The sequence below is a fragment of the Tympanuchus pallidicinctus genome, unplaced genomic scaffold (genome assembly GCF_026119805.1).
Source record: "Tympanuchus pallidicinctus isolate F22 unplaced genomic scaffold, pur_lepc_1.0 scaffold20, whole genome shotgun sequence".
In the NCBI taxonomy this organism is placed as follows: domain Eukaryota; kingdom Metazoa; phylum Chordata; class Aves; order Galliformes; family Phasianidae; genus Tympanuchus; species Tympanuchus pallidicinctus.
The window spans coordinates 7,244,001-7,259,339 of record NW_026294722.1 but is presented as its reverse complement, the minus strand read 5'-3'; the positions used below and the strand labels follow the sequence as shown (position 1 = coordinate 7,259,339).

General features: G+C 38.9%; 1 protein-coding gene across 1 annotated transcript; it reads left to right on the top strand.

Moving 5' to 3' along the window:
* The first annotated feature begins 254 nt into the window (after positions 1-254).
* On the top strand, positions 255-14,383 carry LOC128081200 (protein-glutamine gamma-glutamyltransferase 6-like). The gene is made up of 13 exons (XM_052684223.1): positions 255-261; positions 2,388-2,561; positions 3,527-3,766; positions 5,979-6,097; positions 6,718-6,846; positions 6,950-7,130; positions 7,369-7,504; positions 9,187-9,290; positions 9,369-9,611; positions 10,839-11,156; positions 12,041-12,198; positions 13,116-13,240; positions 14,233-14,383. The coding sequence occupies exons 1-13, from the start codon at positions 255-257 to the stop codon at positions 14,381-14,383; spliced, it is 2,085 nt and encodes a 694-aa protein (XP_052540183.1).
* The last annotated feature ends 956 nt before the right edge of the window (positions 14,384-15,339 follow it).

The following is a 15,339-nucleotide window of genomic DNA, read 5'->3' as shown; positions in this document are numbered from 1 at the left end:
GGTATCTCCTCCCGTAATTACACCCACATTGTACAGGAACATTGGCATTAGACATACTTCTATTATAGCAACTAATTAATTCATTTGACAAGTCTACATGTATTAATAACAGCTGCTAAGTACCTATTCCTCTTCGTGAATTTCAGTTGGCGGTACACAAAGATTGCTGGGTTTCTTCGTTTTTTGAATAGCGCAAATTGGACGCCCTTGAAGAACAAAGTAGAAGGCGTATGCAATTCACATAAGCTGAGGGGATGGCAGGTGAGTTCTGTGTGTCAGTTGCTTCCCTTCAGGACTGGTTACTTATGATACATGCCCTGTAGAAATCTGCACAGTTTTTTTTTTTATCCAGAGGAAATTTCATACTACCATTTGCAACTCATTTTCAGTGTCTTATTGTCATTACCAGGACTGTCTGAAAATTATTTTCAGCTTAACAGGAGTTGTTTTTGTGGAGAGAGAAAAAAAAAATTCCCATCACTTCTAAGGCATCACACCTAAATCTATATAAACTCTATTTTTAAATGCTTGTTCAAAAACATTCTACTTTATTTTGTATGAAGAAAACTTGTGTAATCCAACATTAGCAAGCTGCGAGCATGAACTCTACAGATGGGAATTCAAATAAGCCTTAAAACCCTAGTAATGACAATATCTCTGCTTCCTATTCACCAAAATCAATGTTTAAAATAATGACTGGTGATCTGGACAATTGGAAAGCAGTACTATCTTTTATTCAATTGTGGAAGACAAGTTTTCAAGTCAATTTTTTTAAATGTTGCTTTGCTAAATGCTTAATGCAGTTGACATCTTAAACAGCTTAATGCAGTTGACATCCCAGAAATGTGTGATACTGTTTCTTTCAGTTTGTCAGTGCTTACTCACATTACTTGTTTGTGATCTCAGACTACAAACAAAATACTCTTCTCTCTTGAATTATTATACTTTTTTTTTTTTTTTTTGACAGATTAAGGTAGATTTTGCTCTTAATCTTTCTTCAAAGTTTGTATGTTGATCGTATTTTAAGATGCAGCTGTATTGTTTCAGATCCGACTTAGTACTTTGTTGCTGTGCTATATGGTGTAATGTATGGTATGAGACAGAACTGGAAGCTTGTCTGAAGATCTCAACCATAATACGGCATTGTGCCACAGGCCTTAATCCATCCTTTCCCATTTTGAGCGTTGCATTGAAGCATGAGCAAGAGAAGGGAAAACATTCCTGCTAGGAGAATCATATACATACTTGCTTTTATGCTAGTATATATATATATATGCTTACTTACATAATGCTCGTATTCATTAAGCATATATGCTTCGATGCTAGTATAGCTGTTAAGGTGGCAAACACTGCCTTGTGGATTTTATACAATAGACTGTGATAAGAGTATGTGTGGAGGGGGCCACTTGTCATCAAAGAACTCCAAGCACATTAGAAGTCATCAGAATTAGTCTAGGACATGATGAAGGTAAAACCTGCTAGAACAGTAATCCCAACCATCCACTTGTAATTTTGGACAGTGCTAAGCTTAGCCAGATGACTTTCTGTGTCAAAAGATTCAGTGTATTATAGAATCGTTTGAGCTGAAAGGAATCTTTAAAAGCCATCTGGTCCTACTCCCTGCAATGAAGAGAGACACCCACAGTTTGATCAGGAGCTCAAACCCCCTCCAGCCTGACTCTGAGCATCTCCAGAGATGGTGATGGATGGGAAACCTGTGTCAGTGCCTCACTGCTCTTATTGTAAAAAAAAAAAAACAAACATATTCCTTATATTCAATCTAAATATCTCCTCCTTTGGTTTGACATCATTTCCCCTTCTCCTATCACAACACACCCTTCTAGTGAGTTTGTCCCCTTCTTTCTTACAGTCCCCCCCTGCTGGATACTGCAAATGTGTCCACAAGTATTTCTTATTCATTCTTTAAAGACAGATCTTCTCTCACTATGCATCTTTCCATTCTCTAGTCCAGATGGCACCAAAATGTAAGCAGGAAAGGTAAGACAGACATCCTAACAGACATCTCTGGAAAACTGAAACATATATGTTGAAAAGTGGATAGTATGGACAGTAGCCACTTCATTTGGTGCTGACTTTGGAAAGACTATAATTTGCTTCCATAAATTTTTCAGTCAAAAAAACAGCATCAAATCTGTATATAGGTACTAGGAAGTATTTGTTATCTTGGTGTTTGTCCAGTAACAAAATACAAGCACAATTCTTCTGTTATTAACAACTAGACTTCATCAATTTAGTTGACCATCTGCTCTTTATCTGTCCTTCTTCCAATAAAAGATAACTGCTCTTGCCAATCTCATCGTTCTACTTGGCAGGAAATGAGTTGTTCTCATGCTGTCAGCTTCTTAATATTTTCTCTTAATTTACAGAACTGAAACCAACACATATTAGCTGGCAGCCTTCAGTAAATGCAAGCGCACACCATACTGACAGATATGCCAACACTGAGCTGACCGTGAGGCGTGGACAACCCTTCACTATTACTCTGTACTTCAACAGACAAAAGTACCCTGGGGAGAGCCTAGCCTTTGTCACTGAAATAGGTAATGCTCCCTTAGATTACTCCACACTCACACAGCTGTAAGCACTATTCATTCTAGTTTCCCCTTATTATCACAGAATGGCTTAGATTGGAGGGGACTTTAAAGATCATCCAGTTCCAACCCCCTGTTGTGGGTTGGTTGCTACCCACCAGATCAGGGCCCAGAGCCCCATTCAACCCAGTCTTGAATGCCTCTGGAGAGTTCAAAACCATTCCTCCCCGTCCTATCAGTATCAGACTGTAGAAATATTTGGTCTCCTTTTTGCCTCTAAGCTCCCTTCTTGTACTGGAGGGCACAATGAGGTTTCCCTGGAGCCTTCTCTTCTCCAAACTGAACAAGCCCAACTCCCTCAGCCTGTCCTCACAAGAGAAGTGCTCCAGCCCTCTGAGCATCTTCATCACCCTTCTCTAGACCCACTCCAACACCTCAACATCTCTCCTACACTGGGGACCACAGGCCTGAATGCAGTACTGCAGGTGGGGCCTCAAGAGGGCAGAGTGGATGGGGACAGCCCCCTCCCTGCTCACTGCCAGCCCTCTATTGATGCCACCCAGGATGCTATTGGCCTTCCAGGCTGCAAGCACACACTGCTGGCTCATGTCTAGCTTTTCATCCAGCAGGACTCCCAAGTCCTCCTCCAGCAGGTCTGCTCTCAGAGCAGACAGATGCTACTCTTGAGGTTTGCCTCAACCCAAGTGCAGCAACTTACACTTGACCTTGTTAAAGCTCAAGATAATCTCATATACCCAATTCTTCAGGGTGTCCAGGTCCCTCTGGATGGTGTTTCTCCTTTCTATTTTGCCAACTTACTATTATGCTTAGAGATGCAAATTTTCTTTGTGCTTTTCTAACACTTCTTCCCCTCACAATATGTTCCTTTGCGTGGAACCTTTGTAGCCTAAGTGTGAGGTTAATACTGAAGTAACCCTTTAGAATGTAAACTAATTTCCTCATCTTTCTGGCAGGACCAGCCCCCTCAGAATCCCATCATACAAGAGCTGTATTTAACCTCTCTGAGGTGGGAGCAAGTGGCTGGAGTGCTGCCCAGGGACCCAGTGAGTCTGGACATATGACCTTTATAATATCTAGCCCAGCTAATGCCATCATTGGACGATACAATCTCATCCTCCAGGTAAACTCAGGGAACAAGATCTTCTCCAGATTCCTGGGGCAGTTTGTGATTCTTTTCAATCCTTGGTGCCCAGGTAGGTGCTGATGACCTTTCTCTTGAATGCAACTATCTATTAGCTTGCTCCTTCAAGCTGGCTTTCTTTGGGTTGCTATATCTCAGCTACGCATTCACAGATCTTGTTTCACTACATTAAAAACGCACCACCTTCTCTCACCTTTTTAATGAAATGTGCTCTATGGGATGATTACAGACTGTCTTCAGGACTGAGCAGATCGCATATTCTGTAGATGAGAGCTAAGAGACTTTCATTTGCATATGTACATTTTCTGAAATGTAATGCCCTTTACTCACACCAAAATCAAAGCAATACTGCTCTTGTATATGTTATCTGCAGAGATAGTAGCCCATCTATCCTTATAAAAACTGATAGAGGACTAATGTGAAGACTGGTACTTCCCACATCTTCTTCATGGGTTGAAAAAGGCCTTCTCTTGCTGCCCACATTTTTAATTTCTGCAGCCTCAGCATGCTGCAGAAGAAATGCAAATTCCTAAACTCAGATTTTGCAAATGCGTAACAGAATCCTATATCCTCTAAGATAACAGAACCTATATCACTCTAAGGTTAAGAGAGCTTGTAAGACAAGATAAATTGTTGCCAGATGATTAAGTAAGTAATGTCCTTATAATTTAAAACTCATGATTTTGCTGAAAAGCCCTCTGGATTTACTTGACCATGCAATGACCACTGCTAAACAAAAACAAATATCCTTCAAGTAGGATGTGGCTAAATAAGTTCCTGCTCCTGAGATACAGGAACAGATTCAATTTGAGGATACATTACCACTATAGGAAGTGCCATAGTAAAAGGGAAATAGAAAAGTTATGTTCCCTGCAAATGACTGTAGATACATTTCCATGTAGGAGCTTAGTCATTAAGCTGGAAAAGACAGGAATTAATTCATATACTGTAATGTCTGTAAATGAATACTTAAAGCAGTCAGGGTTTCAGATGGTAATCATGAGGGATATGGAAGTACTTACAGGTCAAATGATGAGAACCAAAGTAAAATGTCCCTGAAAAGACAAATGCAATCTAAAACTGTCTGAGAGGAAATACCTCCTCAGATGTATACATATTAATATCACTGTACCAGAAGCTAATGTGACCTCACTTGGGCTATTCTTTCAGTTAATCAATCCTGAACAGAAATTATGGAGTATAACATGTTCAGAGCAGCATTACTACCATGACTAAAAACACAAAAAGTCTTTTGGATAGGAAAAAAACTACTTAAAAATTTTTAGTTTACCCAACAGGAAGCAATTAATTTCACAGATTACATTTCTAAAATAGATACAGAATTTGGAAACAGGAAATTCCATCTTCTAAGAATGGTAAAATAAACAATAAACTTATTAATTCATGTATGAAATGATGTTTTAATATTAAATGTCTTTACGAAACTTTAACAAAGGGAAATCTCTCCAAGATTGCAGCCTCAGCCATTCTGGGATTTGACACAATCTTTTTACTTGCAGGAAGGAAAGGAAGGGAAGTTCCCTTAGGAAGGTAAAGAAGTTGACTCAGTAGAACAAGAAAACTTTTATAAATATTTTCTTAAATCCTGAAGTTTCTGAAAATGATTTTCAATATTATGATATTAAACACAGAGCCAAGCAGATAGTACTACATAAAGAGAGAACAAATCAACCTAAAAATCTGTGGGAAGCCAATGTTCCTGCAGAAGCTACACACTATCAGAATAGGGCAACCAATGAGTAGCAAAGAACAGTTCAACAGGCTTTCCTAATAACATTCTGACAGTTGTTTGGATCAGGCAAGTCTTTGTTTGAGACTTTTACAACAAGATGAACATGACTGGAAAATAAAGGAAAATATTATCTGCATGATTATTTTCAAATGTCTTTTCTAACTACTCCAACAAAGCATAAAACTCCAGAGAGCCAGCTGGAACTTTTTCCATCTTCCCCACAAAATTGAAACAAAGACAGGCAACATTTGTATAATACCAAAAGGCTATACTAAAACTGAGGAAAACAGTCATAGTAATAATGAATATATATTTTTTTCCTTCCACCAGGACATATACAATAACAAGGTATTTTCACTGAACTGCACGTGTCCAAGGAGTTATAACACTGAGATGTGGTTTTCCAAATAGTAAAGCAAATTCCACACTCCAGGTCATGATAGAAACATTTTTTAAAGGTTACAAGTTTCCCCATTTTTAAGTGTAAAAGCATGTACAACTTGGTTTTCAGGTGATGATGTCTACATACCTAATGAAAATGAGAGACAGGAATATGTTCTAAATGAAAATGGAATTATTTTTGTGGGCAATGCAAAGTACATTGAAGCAAGAGGATGGTACTACGGACAGGTAAGCTGTAGAAACTTCATTTGTCTCCAATATCATTTTAACTTACCATTGTTTGCTTTTTTGATAAGTAATATATATTTATATGCAAACTGGACAAACCTGGCTGGCTCTGCTTGTGGTGTGCTCGCGGTGTGCCTACCATGACTTTGGCTTGAGAGCTTAGCATAGCACTGCAGCTAGTGTTGACTTCTACAAGTACTGTGAGCTCCATACACATTTTTAGAGCTTATCTGTGAGCAGAGTATCCACAGTACAAATGAAAATATTCTCATGGGGCTCCAAGACACCCATTGTTTTTAATGAAGTTACAACCGGCTAGAAATGACACCGACATAACTCCAGGGAATCCAGTAACTGCAGACAGAATAAGCTTGCCAGTTTCAGTTTTACAGAAGTCATTTCTTCTGATGGACAAAGGCACTACACCAAACTTAGGGTTTGTTTAGATATCCTTGGCTTTAGCCAATACTGTAGTGTGAATTGCACACTACTGACTTTATTCCTCACTGTCCCTATAATCTTTGGTCTGGAATACCTCAGAAAGGAGGAACTATAGTGGAATCTGCTCTGATCACGTTAGCGTAACTATTTTCTTAAAAATTTCTCCTACCTTATCACAGTTTCAAGATCACCTCCTAAACATCTGTCTCACCATGCTTGATCTGAGTCTATACTATCGTCAGGATCCAGCTGTTGATGTAGCTCGAAGAGGAGATCCTAAATACGTGGGTCGAGTCATTAGTTCTATGGTAAGAAATGGACAACTTCCTCTATACAAAAGCGGAATGCATTAGTTACCCTATATATGGTATATTACACACAACTGCTTTTGACTGTTCTGTCTGTTTTTAGATCAATGGAAATGATAATGATAACGGAGTTCTCCTGGGAAAGTGGCAAGGAAGTTTCCACTCACATGAGAATCCATCCAGATGGGATGGCAGCGTAGTAATCCTCCAGAAATGGCGTCAGGATAACTACAGGCCTGTTCAGTACGGCCAGTGCTGGGTGTTTGCAGGTGTGATGTGTACAGGTAAGCACCGGGGGTAAAGGACTGTGGTGAAACAGAGGCACTTCATGACCTCGGGTTTTTTCAAACCTACAAAGCAGGTAATTCTATAAAAAGGAACAGTGCTTTGAAGGCATCCTGAAGAATCAAATATTTTGATAACTTTTTTTTAAATCTCAGACACATAATCTATTATAATCTATTACAAAAGTGTTGGGTTTTTTTGTTTTGTTTTTGTTTGTTTGTTTTTAACGTATTTCAGTTCTGAGGTGCTTGGGGATCCCGACTCGTTTGGTTTCCAATTTTAACTCTGCCCACGATGTGGATAGAAACCTGAGCATCGATAAGTACTACGACAGCTCTGGAAAAAGTCTTAATATCAGCAAGGATTCCACATGGTAAATATAAGTTTTTGCATCTCCCAATATCATGTAAAACTATATTCCATTGTTCTGGGGAAACATTTACTTCAAACAAACAAAAAAAAAACACAACTTTTTTTTTTTCAGTCCCATACATCAAACTAATTGCAACTTTCATAAAAACGTAAAATGCTTCCACTGACAATATACCAGATTCAAAGTCTCTTATTAACTCTTCAGCCTGTTTGTGATAATGCAACTCTGTACCTTCCACATTCTTAACTAGTTTACTGCTACAATAACTTTCTTTCATCGCACATTCAAAGCCTCTGTTTCTCAGCTTTGAATGTCATCCTCCTTAGGGAGCCTCCCCAGTAAGATTTTCAGATCTCCTTTAGATAGCCTTTCACTTTACGGGAAAAAATAAGAGATAATTCAAATACAGTTTGCAGGTGGAAGAAAATAAGGTTATCAGGGGAAGTAAACAGAGATTCAGCAAGGGAGAATCATGCTCGATCATTTGGTAGCATTCTGTGATATTGGGACTATCTGGATAAATGAGCAGAGGGCAGTAGATGTTGTCTATCTTGACTTCAGCAGGGCTTTTGACACTGTCTCTCAGAACATCCTTCTAGTTAAGCTTAGGAAGCATGAAAGAAATGAGTGGACAGTGAGGTGGACTGAGACCTGGCTGATTGGCAGAGCTTGGAGGTTTGTGATCAATGGTGCTGAGCCTACTTGAAGGCCTGTAGTTGGCACTAGGTCTAGTCTTGTTCAACATATCCACTGGGGACCTGGATGAAGGGACAGAATGTTCACTCAATGTTCACTCAGCAAGCCTGTTGATGATACAAAGCTGGGAGGAATGGCTGACACAGCAGAAAGTCATGCTGCCATTCAACAAAACCAGGACAGGCTAGAGAATTAGATAAAGAGGAACCTTACAAGGTTCAACACGGGCAATTGTAGGGTCCTACACCTGGGGAATAACTGTATGCATCAGCACAGGTTGGGGGCTGACCTGCTGGAAGAGAGTTCCGTAGAGAAGGACCTAGGTGTCCTTGTGGACACCAGGTTGACCATAAGCCAGCAGTGTGCTTTTGTGGCTCAAGATATCCCTCAAGATATCATTAAAAAAAAAAAAAAAAAGTGGTCGGCAGGTCAAGGGGAGTTCTCCTCTTCAGTGTTACTTCTAGTTCAGAAAGTCCCTAATTTTCTGACTGCTAGAAACTAGGCATGTACATTAGGGAAAGGATCACTATGATCACATGCTGTTCCTAGATTTTTTCTAATCACTTCCTGCTGCACACAACTACAGATGAACCATTCAACGTTATGAATAATTTGAGTGTAGCTGTCCCAAATTTCTTTTTAACTTGTAGCCCTCACATCTGAAGGTTACCAAGTTCAATCCCCAAACACTGTCCATATCCAAGGCCTAAATCTTTCCTATTACCCCCAAAGTAAACTGTTCAGTTCTGCATACTCATTGTTTTTGTTCTCCTTTTATTAGAGAGGCCTACAACTCAACAGCAGGCAGTAAGTCTGTACTTCATGAAAAGCAGTGAGCTGCTGTAAACAGACAACTTACGTCAAGTCTTATACAATCTTTAAAAAAAAAAAAAAAAGACAAAACAACAATTCCCTGCACCTTTCAATCTTTGAGCCTATATGCCTCTATGTTATTATGCTTTCTAGACATTGTATTCTGTCTCTAGGGATTATCATGTCTGGAATGAAAGCTGGTTCATTCGCCCAGATCTGGGAACACGATACAATGGATGGCAGGTTTTAGATGCAACTCCACAGGAACAAAGCAAAGGTAACAGTGTAATGACTTAACGTTCCTTCCCCAAACTGAGTACGATTAACCAAGTTTACACTTTTTTTCATGCCTTAGGATTATTCCAGTGCGGCCCTGCATCTGTTGTAGCCATCAAAGAAGGCGATGTAGATCTGGATTACGACACCTTATTTGTGTACACAGAGGTGAATGCCGATTGCAACAGATGGATTGTATACAATGATGGAACTAAGAAAAGAGTTTATTGTGATACTGAAATAATCGGCAGGTTTATCAGCACCAAAGCTGTTGGCAGCAATTCCCGTGTGGATATCACTTATAACTACAAATATCCAGAAGGTAGAGTTTGTTATCATAACTTATGCCTTTCTGAACTCCTGGAAGTAGGATGGGTAGCCTGTTTAGCTTGGGTATTTCTCAGATTCCTTTAGAAAACATTTCTGTTGTCAGACTATTTTCCTAATACAGCAAGTATTATATTTTTGTTTTTGTGTACTTGCTAGCATCCTTACTATGACAGACACTAAATATATTTCAGTCTCTCACACAAAATTACAAAATGAAATATATACAAAAAATAGAGCTCTGTGTTTTACTAGCAGAGGCAGACAAATCCAAATTTTCAAAAGAAGTCTTAGAATCCATTGATTGTAATACTGGAAGTTGTTAGATTAGTAAATAGTAACACTCTCCTTTACCTGGCAGGGAGGTGAGGACAACCACCAAGTCTCTAATCAAATACGTTAAACTAGTCTTGTAATTCTAGACATCTATCCCCATAGGACCACACTCAGTTTCTCTCAAATAAACACTACTGTGTCCATTCCAACTCTTCATCTTTTCTTTTTGAAGACCCCATTTTACCCTGCTCCCATGAGTGGTGACTCAGCCTTCCTGTCTGACTTATTCACCAAACTATGCTCTCTTGTGCCATCAACTAACCAGCTGTTATGTGTTTGCACTCTCTGTAGACTCAGTCTTCACAGTACTGGATTCTGAAAACAAAACAGTTGGGAAACAGGAAAGGTAGTACGTGTCATTCATCTGTGCTTAAGAAAACAAAAGAGCAACTGTTGAAAACCACTTAGCTATATGTTTGCAGGAATATTTTTAGATGCCTAATTTCTGAAAGGAGATGTGTCTTTAAATAAGAGTTAAGGCTTGCTGCTCAGAGTCAGTGGCTGTATTTCAGTACTTCCCTCTGCAAGGTTTTAGTGCAAGCACATTTAATACAGAGACTGGTTACCATCAGATTAGCAGTGACACCTACAACGCTACTGCGTATTCTGATCAAAGAAAAAGAAATCTTGCACACAAAAAAATCCACCAACAAATGCATGACATTTCATTTCAGTAACTTATTCACCTTGTTACATTATGTTTATTACTTTCATGAGAAAAAAGAAAAAGACTACTAAATATATGAGGAACTTTTAAGTATTTCATATTTCTAGGCAAAACAGAGCTGAGACCCTTTGTCATTCTGATAGCTTTTACATAGAGAAGGCCCAGTGGCAAAAAAAAAAAAAAAAGTATGAGTTTTACTTGGTTCTCTTGTTTAACCAGGCTCTTCTGAAGAAAGAAGAGTTTACAAAAAGGCCTTGGCCAAGATATTTGGATCACGCATCACAGAAGGACACACCGCTTCCCCACATGAAAGATCTTCAGACTCAATGAGAAACCCTGGGATCTCTGGGAAGTTCAAGCTGGCTGAACCTCCAGTGTTTGGCAAAGACATTAACCTCATCTTAATTCTCAATAACCTATCCACTGACCACAAGACTGTCAAAGTGGACATCAGTGCGTCAAGTGTCCTGTACACCAGGAGAGCTGTGGCAGAGATCCTGAAAGCAAACACCTCTGTGGATCTTGGTTCTAAGCAAGGTAACTGCTAATAACCCCAAGGAGCATTTCTACAGCTTTTCTTAGCCATTAAAACGACCTGAAGGCAAAGAGAAGGAAGAAACATTGATATAATGTCCATATCAGCCTTACAGTACATTGACCTATTCCATCTCCCAGCAGCACTGTTCTGATAAGGTTTTACACAATATTTTTCCCTTTAAAAACTTGCACTAGTTCGACCAGGAAATGAAGATCTCGTGAGTTGTTATAAAGAAGGCTACATCTATATTAGAGCACCAGAAACAACACAATGTCCCTGTTTACTGCAGGGGAGTTGGACCTTTCAGGGTCCCTCCCAACTCAAACAGTTCTATGATATATGTGCCCATGATCATTACGATACATATAGGAACACATCTTACTCTATAAAGGAATTAAGAAGCCTGTTGTATAAAGATGTTTTTAATCTCCAGGGGCTGCAGAGATAAACACTCCCCCCCTTTCTCATGCACACACCCCATACACAGCAGAAAAGTAGTAGGACTAAGACAATAAGTAGCTGACTAGAATGCTTGAAAAAGATCTCTTGAACAAGCTTTCTTCTTGACTGAAGTTAACAAATAGGGTATAGAGAGAGAACAAATAGTTATGCCAAATAGTAGAAACTCACAGGGATAGATATCCAGTGAAATGCAGATAAGAAAATTCTGCTTCAGGCCCAAATCCTCCATTCCAAACTATAAGGGTGAAATGAGCTCTTTAAAGCAGACTCTGCAGTAGAAGGAAGTGCACAACTGGCTGCACAAGGAAGAAATATACAGACCCCTGCTGTCTTATCTTCTGCTCTCTTTCATAATTTCAAACACTCACTTTTCTTTAGTATTCATTCAGAATGTAATAGTTCATACATGTTTGAATTGCAGAGAAACACATCCGGTTAAAGATCCCTTATGCTTACTATGGGAAATACTTGACTACTGACAAAAGGATCCAAGTCACTGCTTTGTGTGAAGTCATGCATGGGGTTAAGCTGCTGGTGGAGAAGACAATCATTTTAGAGGACACAAACATTATCATTAAGGTAAACAATTCTGTTACTGATACCCTAAATAGACAGAAAGAACTAAAGGCCTTCCTGAAGCTCAGTATTTAAGATGAAAATTTGAGTATAAATGCATGAAATTTGACTGCAGTTCCAGCTGTTGTTCTAAAAGTTTGCCTGCTTAATCTGAGAAAGTATGTTTTCTCAAAATGGCAGCGTATGAGAGAGCCCACTTTGAATCTGCCTTGTTACCATTCTTGTTTCCCAGTCACGTTCCACAGCTTTGATTTTACAGGAATTGTTTTCGTTCCATATTTATTCCAGCTATTGGCAAGTGTTCAGATTGCCTTCAAACAATTTTGACTTCTCCCAGAGTAGAGTTAAACCCTGAATTCTAATCTACATCAGGGCCAGTTTATATAGTTTTAACAATTTAACCCAAATTAATTATGTGACCTGAAATAACACCAACCCAAATATCAGACAGATTTAATGATAGGTCTATGTAGTCAGTGCTCTATTTCACTGAAGTGGTATGAAAAAAAAACCAAAACAACATTGTATGCAGCTGAAAAGGTAGAATTTCTTCTCAGAAAGAACAGTGATGCAGTGGTACAAGCTGCCCAGGGAAGTGATGGAGTCACTGTTCCTGGGGGCGTTTAAGGAAAGGGTAGATGTGGCACTTAAGTACATGGGTTAGTGGGCAATGGTGGTGGTAGATGGATGGTTGGAACCATGACCTGGGAAGTCTTTTCCAACCTTAATGGTTCTATAGCACTCTTTAGCTAATCCAAATCCAGCTTCAAGTATTAGGAAAGCATACCAACCATGTGTTAAATTCCAATACTCTTACCAATCTCATTCATCTTCAAACATAAGAGATGCTCTCCTTATAGTTCAACTGAGACTCTAGAAAAGTATAAGTAAATAATGGGAAAAATGTCTTTGTCATTTAGATTCCTCATCGGGTTGTAGTGAACAGAGCTGCAACTATAGAGATCTCCTATGCCAATCCACTCCCTGAACCTGTGGACCGCTGTGTTCTCCTGGTGACTTTGATGAATCAGCAGGTCAAGATACAGTAAGTGAAAGCATTTACTCATTGCATGATCAACTGCATGATCAACTGCATGATCAACTGCATGGTTAGTTTCTCAGTTAAAAAAAAATCATGTAAATTCTCATTTCTGTGTAATAAATATTCTATTTATTAACACCAAAATGCTACCAAATAAATACATACTGAGAATGAATGATTTCTCAACCATGTATTATCTTTCTACCTAAGAACTTCTTCAAGAACTAAAAACTGCTAACAGCCTTCTTGGGAAAGCATGTGCACACGTTCTTTTGTCTCTCTGTTATTTCTTTCACTGTTCGGCTTTTTATCTACAATACCCTCCATAGTACTAAAGTAAGTCTGAGCTAGAGTAAATAAATAGGATAGCATCTTAGCTTCCTTTGTTTCAGCCCAAAAAGAAGTTGCTCTGCTCTCCTTCCAAGTAGGAGAAAACTGTCTTTTCAAAACTATGAGCAGAGGTGTTCTATTACCTTTTTTTATTTTTTACCCCGACCCTTGGACACTTTTTTATTTTTAAAACAAATTCACTCAGTGTTGAGTATTAATTACCTAAAGCTTGTTTTATTATAATACAGCCTGACTTTCTGCGGCTCTGGAAATATTTGGACATGATAACTCAAAATATGGAAAATAATTTCTGGTCATCAGGAAAAAAAATATAACCATATTATTGGCACAATGGATACGAGTTAAGCATCATCAACAGACCTTTAACATCAGTCTTCCTATTCCAACTTTCTGTGCTGACTATCCAAACTTGTATCTTGTTCTAACACAGAAGCATGAAGTAGAGATTCAAACCTTAATCACTGTGTTCTAGACTAAACTGCAATACTGGCTTCTCTGCCCCAAACCCCAAACAACTCAGTGAACACAGTGCTAGGTCTTCAGTAACCCATTGGTGTCCCAGCTATCGTGCAGTTCTGCTTCTTGGGAATCTCAGGAAAAGACAATACATGCCTGAATGAAATTATTTTTTGTTTTGTTTTCAGTCTAGCACGACTGGCACCAAGGGAGAGATCAAGAATTTATTTTGAATTCACACCCCGCAGGACTGGGCCCTTACAGCTGCAAGTAGACTTCTCTTGTGACAAATTTTCACATGTTAAGGGCTTTGTAACCATTGCAGTAGCACCTGCATAACACCATGGAGTCAGTCTCCTATTTCAGCATTATCACAACAGGACTTTCTTCTCCAAATAAGGAACAATGATCTCTCATATTACAATAGAGTTAAGTTCTCTGCTTTTACAGCACTTCATTATTTAGTCTCTAACTGTACTTCCTTTTTTCTTTTTGTCATGACATCTAGAGAAATAAACCTTCTTTCCTTGTATAGATAGTTTCACTGTTACATTAAATCTACTGATTGCATTAAGCTTCAGATTTTGACTTTTCCATCAAATAATTAATGCAATCTCTTCATAATCTCATTCTAGTTACCAGCAATAAATAAAAGCTATTAAAATAACTGTATTCTTTTGTAACGAAACATACATTACATGAAAATATTATGAGAAATCACAAGACTGAGGAAAGCTTCTTTTCCTATATTTAACAAGCTTCTTACATTACAAAGTGGATTTCTTCCTCCATTGCTCAACATCTAGTGATACCTGTGACTTTATGAATGGGGAAAAAAGCCAACAAAGACTAGGAAAAGTCTTCCCACAGCCTGTGGGCACAGGCCTGCAATGGAGCAGACAATTCACATACATATTCAACTCAGTAATGTCACCAACTCCCAGGCAGCATGAAGCACAGGAAGAGACTTGCATTAATATAAAAGCTCAGTAACATGAGGTAACTAACATTTTTTTCCCACCACTTTGTATGGTCATTAGACACAAAGAACATATTTATCATCACAACACAACACAAGTTGTCCACAGGCAGAACCTGCTCCACACTTCTGTCACAGTGTTTGCATACAGATGTCTCTTTTGAGAGCTCCTGATCCTATCAATGCCAGGCATCAGGCCTCACCCAAACCACACTTTCAAATGGAATCATAGAATGGCTTAGATTGGAGAGGACCTTAAAGATCACCTAGTTCTAACCCTCTGCTGTAGGCAAGGTTGCTGCCCCCAGCTCAGGCT

What these genes read in the sequence shown, in the direction of transcription:
- LOC128081200 (XM_052684223.1), top strand. An exon ending in TGCAGGTGTGATGTGTACAG is followed by an intron (nt 7,131 to 7,368) that starts GTAAGCACCGGG and finishes AACGTATTTCAG; the next exon opens with TTCTGAGGTGCTTGGGGATC. An exon ending in ATCAGCAAGGATTCCACATG is followed by an intron (nt 7,505 to 9,186) that starts GTAAATATAAGT and finishes TTCTGTCTCTAG; the next exon opens with GGATTATCATGTCTGGAATG.